The sequence below is a fragment of the Acipenser ruthenus genome, chromosome 3, assembly GCF_902713425.1.
Source record: "Acipenser ruthenus chromosome 3, fAciRut3.2 maternal haplotype, whole genome shotgun sequence".
Lineage (NCBI taxonomy): Eukaryota > Metazoa > Chordata > Actinopteri > Acipenseriformes > Acipenseridae > Acipenser > Acipenser ruthenus.
The window spans coordinates 31,023,597-31,038,278 of record NC_081191.1 but is presented as its reverse complement, the minus strand read 5'-3'; the positions used below and the strand labels follow the sequence as shown (position 1 = coordinate 31,038,278).

General features: G+C 36.7%; 1 protein-coding gene across 3 annotated transcripts in view; it reads left to right on the top strand.

Moving 5' to 3' along the window:
- Window positions 1–8,000, top strand: part of LOC117435553 (E3 ubiquitin-protein ligase RNF144B-like) — a 45,387-nt gene extending 37,387 nt beyond the window's left edge. For all 3 annotated transcript variants that reach the window (XM_034058836.3, XM_034058835.3, XM_034058838.3), the window contains 4 exons: window positions 2,005–2,215; window positions 2,858–3,002; window positions 3,896–3,985; window positions 4,360–8,000. In XM_034058836.3, coding sequence (XP_033914727.1) covers window positions 2,005–2,215; window positions 2,858–3,002; window positions 3,896–3,985; window positions 4,360–4,509 — 596 coding nt within the window. In that variant the 3' untranslated portion in view covers window positions 4,510–8,000. The remainder of the gene's footprint in view (window positions 1–2,004; window positions 2,216–2,857; window positions 3,003–3,895; window positions 3,986–4,359) is intronic.
- The last annotated feature ends 6,682 nt before the right edge of the window (window positions 8,001–14,682 follow it).

Sequence of the window (14,682 nt, the reverse complement as noted above, 5' to 3'; positions counted from 1 at the left end):
GAATGAAGCAAAACCAACAAGAAAACGGGTTACATTTTGAAAAACCAACCGACTTGTGAAACAGCTGTTATACAGTAAATAGAAAGGCAAAGTCTTAATACTAAGGAGTGTTTGATAACTCCACAGGAATGGCCAATCTTGTCCAGTACAGTCTCAGTTTTCATTGGAAATGAAAACGGAATGCCCCACTGTACAGTATCTACAGGTTATTAGATTATGTGCCTAAACCAAGACACTTTGGTATAAAATGACTTGTATGTTTGTTGATTTTGTAACTATGCTATTGAACAATATATATACAATAGAATAGTTTCTGCATAGTAACAGGTTTCACCAGTGAGAAAACAGATGACTCATATAGAGTTGCATCATTTTTTTTTTTTTTGTTTTGCCGAGAAGTTTTCATTGACTTCAATTAGTTTAATTCGCATAATGTGTCATAACATTGATTTAAGTATGAAACTCTCTGAATATGTTTTGTAATAGACTATTTCAGGCAGCTCCAGAACTTAGTTGATAGCACATTTTACCAAAAAAAAAATAAATAAAGGCAATAGGAACCACTCCCAAATGACTACAACACTCATACCTGAATTCCACTTAATGTTGGCTTGTATTAAAAGTGGTCTCCAATGTTGTGTCATTTTCAACAAAAGATTTTATGAAAAAGCTCTGTTTTAAATGTATATATACCCTTTTCTCATTTGATGCCTGCAATCTTTTAGGCCTAGGGTAGTAAAAAAAGTTTGAGAACTAGAATGTTAGGATGGAGACATTAATTAAAAAGAAAAAAAAAACCAACAACAAAAAAAAAACACAATATGAACATAATTTTTATATTTTAACATCATGCAATCAAAGAAACTACAAAATCATACCGCAAGTGTCTACCAGAAACTACAATAGTAGTACAGTATTTCATGTCACATTTTTCAATTTTTGGAAAACTATAAAGCAATATGTAATTCAATATGTTAATGTAACATTATTCAGAAGGTTTCATTTGTGAAGCAAAAATAGTTAATTCTATAGGGCGTGATGCAAAATCTTTGGCCATAGCTGTAATGCCCCCCATATAATCTACTAAATAAACACTGGTTTGTTTTTGTGTCATCTATATGCAGGTGTATGAAATGAGTGATCAGCTTAGCAAAGAAACATACAATACATTGCTGACAGCAAGTAGCCTACTACTGAAATGTTAGCAAATATATCCATTTACCGTCTCAGCCAGTTATTTAGTAAAAATAGTAGTGAACTACAGAAATTTAAAAAAAAAAGGCAAAAAGTGATAACCGTATCAGATTGGCTACAGGAAGGATGCTTATTAGGAGCGACCTGCCTATCCTTGTATGAAATATGGAAGTGCTCAGACACTTCACGGTGCTTGGACACCTCCGTAGAGAAGAGTTTCATTCATGAGTTTTTCTGTCAAGCACGTGTTGTCACCACTTGGCTTTGATTGGTACCGCGCGGCAGCCAGAAAAAATCGCTCTGGATTTCATTTGACCGCCACCGCGGGACTAGCTCTATCGACTACTGCATTGTCATTGCAAAGGCACTGCATTGTCACTGAAAAGAATTTACTAAATATGTTACTGCAACTAAACATAATACATAAACTAAACCAGTACTTCAAACGTGAACACAATGGGTATGTCAGTTAGATACAAAAACAAATGTAATTTTCCAACCCAATACTACACACACAACTAATATGGATATGTTTGCCTATGTTTGTCTGTAGACCCCTGTCCAAGTAGAGGCACAGAAATAGCTGTGTCTTAGTCCTCCGTGGTTATTTTTGTAACTATCAGGTGGTTCTGTATTAATAGGGCACTGCTTCTTTTTAAGTATGCAGGCAGTACTGAAATAGCTCTGGTGGGTCTAGGCATCCAGCCAAGGATCAATGGTGACAATAAACACCAGCTACCTCACAGAAAACTCTTCTCTAGGCTAATTCAATATCTTTATTTCCAATTTTTTTTTTTTTTTTTTTTTTAGAAGTGCATCTGAATCCATATAAAACCTGGTGTCCTGTTGCAGAATGCCAGGCTGTGTGTGACATTGAATCAAATGATGTTGGACATCTTGTGCAAGTCAAGTGTCCCACCTGCCAAACTGAGTTTTGTTCTGTCTGTAAGGCAGACTGGCATCTGGGGCATTCTTGTTCAGAAAGCCAATCTCTCAATCTACCAGCTTCTTTTGACAACGGGTAAGTGGGTTCCCTAGTAAAAGGTAGAATCAATTCACTTTTCTTGTTGAAGAAAAGTTTCTTATTTCAAGACTTTGTTTCCTTTTAATAAGGAAATATCTAAAAGTAAATTTGTAATAAGATTATTATTCTTTTTTTTTTTTTTTGGTGTGGCCATTCCAAGGTATAGAGCGCTATGCACTATAAACCACAAGCAACCTAAATGTTGCAGGGTAAGGCTTCCCCCATGATGTAATTAGTTTTATATTTTGCAGTTTAGCAGGGATATCGGTCAGAATTGCCGGCAGGAAAATGGTCTTTGGGATCTTTATTGGCCAATCAATCACAGTCCCAGTTTCCCCCATTCCAGCCACATTCTCTAATGGCTGGAATGGTGGGAGCCAGGTACCAATTTGCCTAATTAAGACATCTTACTATGTATACAGAAATTAAGGTCCTCTTGTGAATAAAATGCTGCACTGATTTGACCATTGTATCATTTATTTTACTATTAAAATCATTTTACAACAGGGACAGCTTTTTTTTTTCCAGTTAAACTTCATTTTTTAGCCATTTGAACAAAATGAGTTCTGACGTGATGCCTTACAGCCTTTGCAGTACTTCCTCAGTTATTTGATGTCACTTTATCTTTTTCCTACCTAGTGTTCCTATCAGCAATGACACAGAAGCTCCAATCAAGCAGTGCCCTATGTGCAGTATCTATATTGAACGAAATGAAGGCTGCGCTCAAATGATGTGCAAGAACTGTAAACACACATTCTGCTGGTACTGTCTTCAAAATCTAAATGTAAGCTTCTGTTTTACACATTTTAAAATGCAGAGAATTTTTGTTTTATAAACATCCTTGATTCTGAATAGAGCTTTCATTAATCCACAGATAGAAGCTCTTTAAAGTGAAGCATTTAATTTGTTCATTTAAATTAGCCACATCCATGTATTTTCAAAAATTGTGTGCACCATCTGCTAAAGGCAATATATTGTTACTGCCTTTACAGTAACAACATAAATTTAGTGGGTCATAAGTATTTTGATTAGTAAAAGAGCGAACATAAAATCTATGTAGGTCTTTCCTAGTTGGGTTGTTTTACAATCTGATTGCTGCAGCGGGCATTCCTTTTTACTTAACAAGATGCAGCACAAAATGAAGTTCAAAGCTTCAAGAACCAGAGAAATGAACCATCCATTTCAGGCTTCTTCTTATGTGGTCCATTTTGTACAATTAAAGTGCCAACCAAAGCAACCAAAAGTTGCAGTGTGTAAAGTCGCCTCAGAGCTACAGCGTCGGAGAGCTACAGTCGCCTCAGAGCTACAGTGTTGGAGGACAACGCAGCTCTGGGCAGCTTACAGGCAAGCCCGCAGGCGCCCGGCAAGACTAAAGGGGTCGCTGGTGCGCGGTGAGCAGAGGGCACCCTGGCCGACCTAACCCTCCCTCCCCCCGGACGACGCTCGGCCAATTGAGCGCTGCCCCCTCGGAGCTCCCATCCACGGTTGGCTGTGGAATAGCCTGGACTCGAACCGGCGACGTCCAGGATAGAGCGCATCCTGCACTCTAGCGAGTGCTTTTACTGGATGCACCACTCAGGAGCCCCCTAATACACATTTTAAACTGAAAATACAGTATTTATTACAGTCTTTTTGCAACTTTGGTATCTGTTAATCACACTTGTCTTTCTCATTTAGAACGACATATTCCTGAGACATTATGATAAAGGGCCATGCAGAAATAAACTGGGACACTCCCGGGCTTCTGTGATGTGGAATCGGACTCAGGTAAGAAAGTCAGCATCAAAACTGGGGCTTAGTACTACTGAGCCATATTCAACAATTGTCTAAATCAGGTTTGCAATTTACTAGAGCCAACTTATATTGCAAACATCGAAATAATCTAAATATATTGGTGATAAGACTTACACAGCAAAGTTTGAACATTTCACACTCGAGCTTAACAGGTACATCTCTTGTGAACTTAACTCCACAGACGTGTGGGTCAGCTGGGTGTCTTGTCTAGCTCCTGTATTTATTGTGTTCAATTATATATCTGCTTCCATGGAAACCTTGGTCTGGTGGAGCTATTGAAATTGACATTGCATGGAAGTATCTAAAATGTATAAGGTGCTAAACAGTTGTGTTTTCCCTGTGGTCAGGTTGTGGGTATCCTGGTTGGTGTGGGTATACTTGCACTGGTGACCTCACCACTCTTACTCCTGGCATCGCCGTGCATTATCTGCTGCATCTGCAAGTCCTGTCGGGGAAAGAAGAAGAAGATGAAACAGCAAGACCAGCCAACTACATGAAAGAAAAAAGAGGGCACCTATAACCTATTGGTGCCAAGCTTAACAATACAGGTGTCCACCATTCATGTCTTGGTGGAACAAGTGCCTAATATTTGTGTGCCTGCATTCTGGTGAAAGGCTTTGCTGAATTTTGTTTGAATGCCGCAGCGGTCATCCTGACTTTAATGAAGACACTGAATAATTGCAGTTATAGTAGTGAAAGAATAAAACACAAGGAATATGTTTTGTGAACTTTGAGGGCAAAAAAACCAAACACATATTCTCTTCAAGAATCCTTTTTTTTTTTTATTGCATTATGTGTATGCCATTCGTAAGGATTAAAACCAGTTACTGGGTCTCTTAGCAACAGCACAGTTTGCACCGCCAGAGAAAATACTATCATATCTATTCTATTTTAATTATAAAAAATTGAGAATTGGCAACATAAACTATTGCTGGTATTTTTGTCATAAACTGGCTTATTTGCAATTTTCATAGGGATTGAGGAAGCGTACTCCAGGTTCAAGATGTATGTACAGTATGGGTCGACAAAACATTGCTAAATTTGCACCAATTTTTTTTTTTTTTTTTTTTTTTTTTTTTTACAAAACATTAGTTATTTGAAGATGTACTGTACATGCACTTTTGTTGTTTTAGTTCTATAGCATTTACAAAAGGTTTACAAAATGCACTGGGGTAAATGCTTTGTGAATAAATAGCCCGAGTATGTGGTGGCCAGAAAGCAAAATCAGTCATTTTATATGTCGGGTGATTTACATTTAAATAATTATTTTGGTATGTATCTAGATGTTTTGTTGAATGAAAAATTGTGCATTCAACATATGGTATGTTTAAAGCTTTTGATTCAAGGTGGTTTTCAAGTTTACGATCAATCTAAACTCTCAAGTTACCCTACCCATGTGGCACAACCATGTCATTGCAAAACACCATTTTTACTGTCGCATTCATAATTAACTTCTCTAAATGGTAAATATACTTATTTTTGGTACTTCTATGTATCTTTTCACAACATTTTGTATAAAGAGAGAAAAATTATGCCAATGACATTGTTTGTGACAAATTGAGTTGTCTGTTGCATTAAGATATTTTACTGAGCAGCGAATGCTCTACAATCTTAGATTTGAAAGTCAAACTTAGTAATAAACTTTCTAAACTTTTTGATGGTGGACATCCACCATCGGTATCTTAGCATTAAGCTTTAAGCAGATAAAGTACAGCCATATTCATTCTGTTTCATTCCGATGTGTGTTAAATTCAGTGCACCATGTGTTCCTGTTCTTGAGCATATTGGTGAATGAAAAGATTGTTAATTCCCTCTGAAAATTATTCACATCAGAACAAAAACAGAGACTAAGTGGGTAAGGGTTCTCTATTTCACAATTTATTGTAAAATTTTATAGTACACTGTAATACGGGGGATATCTACAAGCATTCACAAGGAATCTGCTACATTTACTTGAACATTCAATTATTGTGAAAAGTGTGACTCATATGAAATATACAACTTGTCTTTGATTTAGAAGTCCGTTTCTCAAATGTTATCAATGTTTGTCCTTTGTAGGTTGATAATTTTAACTTAAGCAAGCAAATGTATTCACTTGGTAAAACCCTACCTCTGTTGCTGAAAATGAGAATGTCTTAAACTTAAAGCATCTTAAACTGGACTTCAGTCAGGTATGCATATACAAACTGGGTATCAGAAGATTGTATTAAACTAGGCGAGTTTTGTTATTTCTTTATCTATTTGTTTTTAAGCATATGACAATATGTATTTTGTGCAACATAAGTGCTTAAGTTTGTAATGTATACAACAAAAGCATTTTCAGAATTTATTTATAATATTGTGTTAATTTATTAGGCTTTATTTTTCTTTGTCTATTATCCAAATCACGTACAGGTAGAGAACAAAAAATGGAAACACCTGGGTAAATGAGGGACACCAAGTATATTGAAAGCAAGGGCTTCCACACAGGTGTGGCTCATGCGTTAATTAAGCAAATAACATCCCAGCATGCTTAGGGTCACGTGTAAAAATGCTGGACAGGCCTGGTTGCAAGAGGAGACCTCACAGACTTTGAAAGAGGGGTGATTGTTAGGGTACATTTGGCAGGAGCTTCAGTGACCAAAACAGCTCAACTTGCTGATGTTTCAAGAGCAGTGGTGTCAAAGGTGATGTCGGCATGGAACTCCGAGGGAAAGACATCATCAACAAAGGGCAACAGTGGGCGGAAGCGCATACTCTAGGACCGTGATATCTGTGCATTAATTCGAAGTGCAAGGCAAAACAGGCGACAACTGTCAATTGACTGCAAATTTCAACCTGGGGCGCGAGCAGGCAGTTTCATCAAAAACGGTCTGCCAAGAACTCCACAGAGCGGGATACCATATTATTATTATTATTATTATTATTATTATTATTATTATTATTATTTGTTTATTTAGCAGACGCCTTTATCCAAGGCGACTTACAGAGACTAGGGTGTGTGAACTATGCATCAGCTGCAGAGTCACTTACAATTACGTCTCGCCCGAAAGACGGAGCACAAGGAGGTTAAGTGACTTGCTCAGGGTCACACAATGAGTCAGTGGCTGAGGTGGGATTTGAACCGGGGACCTCCTGGTTACAAGCCCTTTTCTTTAACCACTGGACCACACAGCCTCCTATAGTGGTCCAGTGCCCTCTTAAGTGACTTTCCATTGGTGTTTCCATTTTTTTGTTCACTACCTGTATAGCAGTGAGCATTCAGTGACTATGAAAATGGTTAGAAACTAAAATACACCCCTTTTTGAATTGACTAGGTAACTTCTTTCTGATTCTCATTGTGATTGGCTGCTGAATAAATCCTGTCTGTACGGAAGCAACAGGCTTACTTTTCCAACAGATCTGTGTGGGTCTCTAATATTAACTCCGCTGTGTTAAATTCTTTGTTTGTCATGTGACTTATAGCTTCTTCTGTCAACTCTTGGCTAAAGCAAGGAGACAGAACTATGTGTAACCCACATCAAGTCATGAGACTGGTCTTTTTCTTTTTCATTGCCAGGCAATATTTCATTTTTACAATAACACTGAAGAGTTCATTCGTTTTATCTAACTTGTGCAACACTACATTTCAGTTTAAATGGTAAATGTGGGGAATAAGGTAACAAATAAAGGTATCTGGCAAACAGCTGAGATTTTATGCCAAGCTTTACACTGCCAATTTCCAAATGGGAAGAGAAGCATAGTCTTGCGTTAAAATACATTGAATGCAAAACGTATACCAGCAGCATGTCTTTGTAATATTGAAAAGTAAAAAATAAAAATAAACCTTTTATTTTTTAACTTTTATGCTTTATAATTATATAGTAATATGCATTTCTTCACTATTTTTAGCTTGGTAAAGGGCACGTTTTGTGATCTTTATAAGAATATGCTATCCTATATAGCAAATGCTGTTTTTAATGATTTCAATTATATCAATTAAAGTGTAAAACCGCACACTTGTCATGCACATCTTTGTCATATTACATCTTTGTGCCATGGTGTTTTCCTTCCATACTGTATACAATCAAATTCACCTTTACCATAATGTGTGTTATTGTGACCTACAAAATTGTCATATATATATATATATATATATATATATATATATATATATATATATATATATATATATATATAAAATATAAATAATTTCTATAATTAGGTAAGATGTACTGGCATTCTTTTGTTAGCACCATGTAGTTTTAATCATAAATTCTAAGTTGATTTGATCACCCTACTGTATACCCTACTTGGATTTTATTAGAGAATTGGACAGCACGAGGAATCACCCTTGATGGCATCAACCATCTGCGGTTATCTCTGGAATGCCATACAGGGTGATTCCCCAGTGCTGTGAAATCAAATAAAATCCAGCTGTGGCTTATCCCAGCATGGTATAGGTTGATCGACCCAAAATCAAGTAGACAAACATTTTGGCTAATGCCTTTATCCTCCAGTTTATCAAGTAATCTTATTTCTTTTTTATTAAACACCTTATTTTAATACTTGCAGAAATACATACCTTCATACATACACACATGCATTCATAAAGTAATGTGGACATGTGAATGTGTCTACATCACAGCAGCTTTAGAGCTCCAGGGTAAAAAGAAACAGTTAGCTTGGTGGTGGGACACCCACTGACCTCCAGTTCTCCTGAGCCGTCGTGGGGATTGCTGCTGTGTGGAAACATAAGACATTCTGAATTGGGGAGAAAACGATTGGGCACACTAAAGTTATACAAAACATTAAAACAATAAATTTTTAAAAAATGGATAAAATAATGTGCTTATGAATAATAGGTGAACTATATTTCATTGAACTCTGCCTTATGATTGTTTTTGTGACCTTTACTCCAAAACTTTCATAATGGGACGGTGGGAATGTATTGCCCTACGTCATTTTAGTTGTAAAAGCAAACTGCTTAATAAAAATAATGCACCTACAGAACAATGTGTATCTTGAGCTGCAGTAGTAATGTATAGATACAGAACTTGCTGTGTTTATTTCAGTGTAGTATAGGCTTAGAAAGAATATGTTTGTGCTATTGCATGGTACATATTTGTCCACTATTGTTATTCAAACTCATTAGTTGTGGCTAGTTACTTATCTCTTACTCAATATGATGGTGGTTTTCCAGTAGCCATGATTGCTTTAAAGCAGCTAAATGGGTTTCATTTTTTGTGAGAGCCCACCCTTTCTATAAAAGGTGTGTTGAATAGAGTTTGAAGAGCAGCTGATTAATCCATTAAGTGCCAAATGAGTTGGATATATCTTTTTTTTTTTTTATATATATATATATATATATATATATATATAGCACCTTTGGTCAACCACCATCACAAAGCGCTTTACAGAGGTAAGCTGGGAACTGGACATTGATTTAACATCTCATCTGAAGGATGGAGCACAAGGAGGTTAAGTGACTTGCTCAAGGTCACAGTGAGTTAGTCAGTGGCAGAGAGGGGATTTGAACCAGTGACTTTCTCGTTACAAGCCCTGGACATTAACCACTAGACCACACTGCCTTCTCCAATCAGGCCAGTGGAATTTCATGCCGGCTAGGAAGCTCAACATAGAAAATTGAGCTTTGTCATAACGGTAGAAAAATACCAAGAAATGTATCATTTTTGGCTTCAGTTTTATATTTATATTGAGGCATCATAAAAGAATCTGAAGGACTAAATTTGCAGAATGAGCAGTTAGATTTAGACCTTTGCTGTTAACAAAATTAGAGTAGGTTATCATAACAATATAGTTAAGGAAAACATTTAAAATAACAGGTAGATGGCAGTTAAACATGCTCCACAAAATTACAAAATAGCCTGCCCTCAAATGAGGACAATGGCACTTAATGGGTTAAAAATGCTTAAGAACTGGGTGGGATAGTCTTCATTTTATGCCCAAAAGCGGGATTCTGCAATAGTGACTACCATATTGAATGCCATAAAAATGGCTTTGGCATAATACGTTCTGCATTTTTTACATGTTTGTAGTTCTTGGAGGATAATGGACATACAGAATACAGAACATAGTTTTGCCTATATCATGAACATTTAAACAAAAAAAAGAAGCTCAAAGTTTGTGAAATACACTTCCAAAGCTGTTGTGTTTGAAATTGTGTCTTGAGTGCTGTATTTTTCAAACAATGAGTGAAATATATAAGAAAAAATACATTTAAAATGTTTTAATAAAACAAAATAGTTAAACAGTCTCAACAGTGCAATGACTCAATGACTCATCGTGAGAATCAAACTGAGTGTCAGAATAATTAAGAAAGTAAATACATTAATACATATTTTCTAGACACACTATACACCCTCTAGTGACCAAAAAGAGAAAACAATCCATAAATAAACAGCGGTTTAATATGCATTAAATATGGAGAGGGGATTAAGGGTAAAAGAGTATTGAGATTCAAAATGAGACTGACACCTGCAGCACTGCACAAATGCAACTTCTTGTGCATTCTGGCTGTGTTGTAAGGTGATTAAGAGGCTGTGACATGCACCAGCTACCAAATTTGAACACCATTCTCTGCATGTCTTGTGTTGTCTTGTCCCTAAGGTATCCAAGCGTTTGGATATACCACTAGGGATATCACCTTTACTGTATCTATGCTATTAATTAAAAATAAAAAATATATATATTATAATGTGTAATTTACATCTGTGCATTGTACACAACTTTTAAAAAATGCACCTTTTTATTCCTACTTTTGTTTGATGATTAAAATGCACAGGAAATTCACAGTAATAGGAAAAAAGGGTTGCACAATGATTAAACTGTAAACTCCAGGACACAAAAAAGAATGTTTGTTATTGTACTAATGTTTAGTGTGTGATTTACTTCAGTTAACAGTGAACAGTATGCTCTGTGTCTTAAATTCCGCAATAGAACCCTCATAAGTGGCCTTTAACGCACAAGGCGGGTGCTTACCAGATGGTAAAGCCCTCTTATGAGGGTTTTATTGCTATTAGGAAATGGCTGCATTAATATATATATATATATATATATATATATATATATATATATATATATATATATATATATATATATGCAGCACTAATGTTTGTTGCGAATGGATACAAACGTTGTCCTCAATATTCCATGAGTAATGTGGTTTGCTCAGCATTCCATATATATGGCCTCATTTATGAAATGTAGCTGTAACGTGCACTATAAATCTAACTGTAATATCTAATTTACTATCAGAGAACGTATTAATTTACATGCATACTATCTGGCTAATTTACATACCATAGCGTGCACACTACATGTATTGTGAGCGATAATGTAATGTGCATGATAATGTCCAAGACTTACCCGTGACCACCGTGACATAAAAAGCCCCAGCAGTCCAGGCGTATCTTTTGGCTTATTATGAAAGGCGGAGGTTGCTTACATTGACCGAAAATGAGCAGATGCAGCCCTCCACAGGGGACAGGCAGAGGAGTTAGAAATTCTAGTGGAGGGGGTTGTTTTAAATTATAATACCTGGTTTGGTCCAGTGTTTTATTTTAACCACTCTATTGTTTGTAACAATGTAATGAAATATAAAACGTATAGGACAGCTTAGTCTACATTGACAGACAATGTTCAGAGGCGTGTACTAGAACAGATATTTTCTTTCATCAAGCAGAAAAAAAGGTAAAATACATAAATGAATACTGTATTTACATACTTTTTGGCGGATTGATTTGGAACAGAGATTAAACATAGTGTAGCGTTCTGGGGTAAATACAAGGAAGCCAGACAACCGCAGCAAGATCTCAATCAAGATTTTAATCACACAAGGTCAGGACACCACAGCACGTGCAAGCTGCTCCTTTATACCCCAAACCCTGCGAAAACGTAACATTTAGACATAACAAGACACGTTATTGGACATTCACAAGCACACTGGGACCACGAGTCGATCACGCTCCCCCCACCCCCACCGGTGCACTCGCCACATGCACAGGCACTCAGGACATTGACAAAACACGGAACAGCGACACAAAACCATATAACACATCACACATAGTCCAGATCGCTACAACAGTTTGAACATTAAAATTCAAGGTCCACCTTCCAGAGATTATGGACGTCATACTGACCAATCAGGTTAAAGGAAATCTCTTATCTATTTTCTAATAAAAGAGTATCTTACATGTTGTAATTTATTTTGACCACTGGCGGGTGCACTTGTGAATCCATTGCGTTACTTTTAATGTTTTTTTTTATTTTAGGGATAATTGCATATAATTTTACCTATTAACTAAATAATAGTCAGAGATAACATAATGCATAAGACCTGAACCCGAGCCTCTGTAGCATTGTTAGTCCTTTGTTGAAATGTCCAAAACCAAGTCAATTTAATCCAGTTGGGTAGGGGAAATTTCCACAGCCCTGCATCCCGCGCTGTAATTTGTAATCCTATTTTGTTTGTACACTGGCAGTCCCGGTGACCCTGGAAATAGAGCCACTAATCATCTTCTGTGCAAAAGAAAGTAAAAAAAAAAAAAAAGCACATTGTAATCCTCCTTGTGATATCTTTGCTGTTTCCTCAGATATATTCTATTTTCTAATTATTTACAAAGTACTTACTATTCAGTAGATTGTATAAGCAATGTTTTAATTTACTGCATCAGGGATATTTCTGATTCCGTGAAATGATAACTAGTACATTCTGAAACCTACTAGTCTTGATGTAAATTTACTAGTCCTTACGTGAAGTGCCTAAGTTGGAATCAACAACAAACAGTTGGGGTCCCTGAAAATATACCTCAGCCACTGACTCATTGTGTGACCCTGAGCAAGTCACTTAACCTTCTTGTGCTCCGTCTTTCGGGTGAGACGTAATTGTAAGTGACTCTGCAGCTGATGCATAGTTCACACACCCTAGTCTCTGTAAGTCGCCTTGGACAAAGGCGTCTGCTAAATAAACAAATAATAATAATATGCAGCGGAGGCACAGGTAACCCATTTGACTAACACAGCGGGCATACTAACGGCCTACATAAGAACATAAGAACATAAGAAAGTTTACAAATGAGAGGAGGCCATATATAAATATATATATATATATATATATATATATATATATATATATATATATATATATATATATATATATATATATAGGCACTTTAGCAAATACAGATCGACCAATCATCTTTTTGCACCTCGTTACTGAGCGATTACTGTACTGTGTGCTGAGAAACTGACACTGACAGCAGCAGACGGGATGAGGGAGGAAAACATTTTCTCAGCTGTATCACCTTGCAGACCATGAAGCTCTGCCTGAAATTGACACCGGTGACACAAATAAAATGTTTATTTTATTGTACATTGGCTGGTTTGTGGAGTTGGGGGTTACAGCCTGTGAGTGATTAAATACATGTGAATTACTACCTACAGGCGACAATAATTAATGTACTCACGTACACACACACAGTCTAAAGTCCCAAATTAAAGACAGTACGTTTCACTGTAGCCTTCGGGATGAAATTGCTAGCTAGGTGGCTACATTTTTTTCTTTTTTAAATTAGCAGTGGAGCTTTTTTAAATTACTGTAGAATCTGCCAGAACTGCCGGACGCTGAATCTACTAGACTGGATACTAATGAGCGACTCCTCACTGTAGTTTTGGTTCCTTTTTTATAGCAGTCTGTCAATTGATGCAGAATGGCACGCACTTGTAGCAATTTAAGTCTGAATCCTAGAAAAGGCACGTGACTGATTGTGCTCAATTATTAATTAGGGAAACAAACAAAAAATAAACAATATGCACACATATTCAAAACAATACATGAATCAAAATAAATTGCACAGCAACATTCTACCAACATCTCAAATGATAACAACAATTTACACAAAAGAACACACACCTGTACACAATAATTATAAATTATATACCACCCCACACCATACATGAGTCACAGTTTTGGCAGTATTGGCAAGAGAATTGTAGGCATCACTGCAACATCAATTTACTTTTATTATTATTATTTGTTTATTTAGCAGATGCCTTTATCCAAGGCGACTTACAGAGACTAGGGTGTGTGAACTATGCATCAGCTGCAGAGTCACTTACAACTACGTCTCACCCAAAAGACGGAGCACAAGGAGGTTAAGTGACTTGCTCAAGGTCACACAATGAGTCAGTAGCTGAGGTGGGATCTGAACCGGGGACCTCCTGGTTACAAGCCCATTTCTTTAACCACTGGACCACACATTTACTGTTACTCTGAATAAGCAAGCATAACCTTGCTCAAGTAACCTTTAAAAATAACCTTTTTTGCCTAGACAACTATTGTTGTCTACTTTGTATCAGCTGCTTTTCAAATGTTAAAACTGGTATTGCTTTTTCATTAGTTTTGAAACAAGTACCTTATAAAGGTGGCCATTTGTAACAATAACAAGGACAAAAAATTAGCCAACCTACCATAAATCTGTCAATTAGCTGTAGGGCCACCATGGCATCTAAGATAGCACTGCTTTTTAATTTTTTTTTAATTTTCTGGAGGTATATGAGACCATTCCCATCCTTGAAGGAAGTGGGGTGGAGATTTACGGTGATGTCTCCTCTCAAGAATGACCCATAGAGGGGTCCCAGAGAGGCTCACCCGGTAAAAGCACAGCAGTGTGGTATGCAGGGTGTCATAC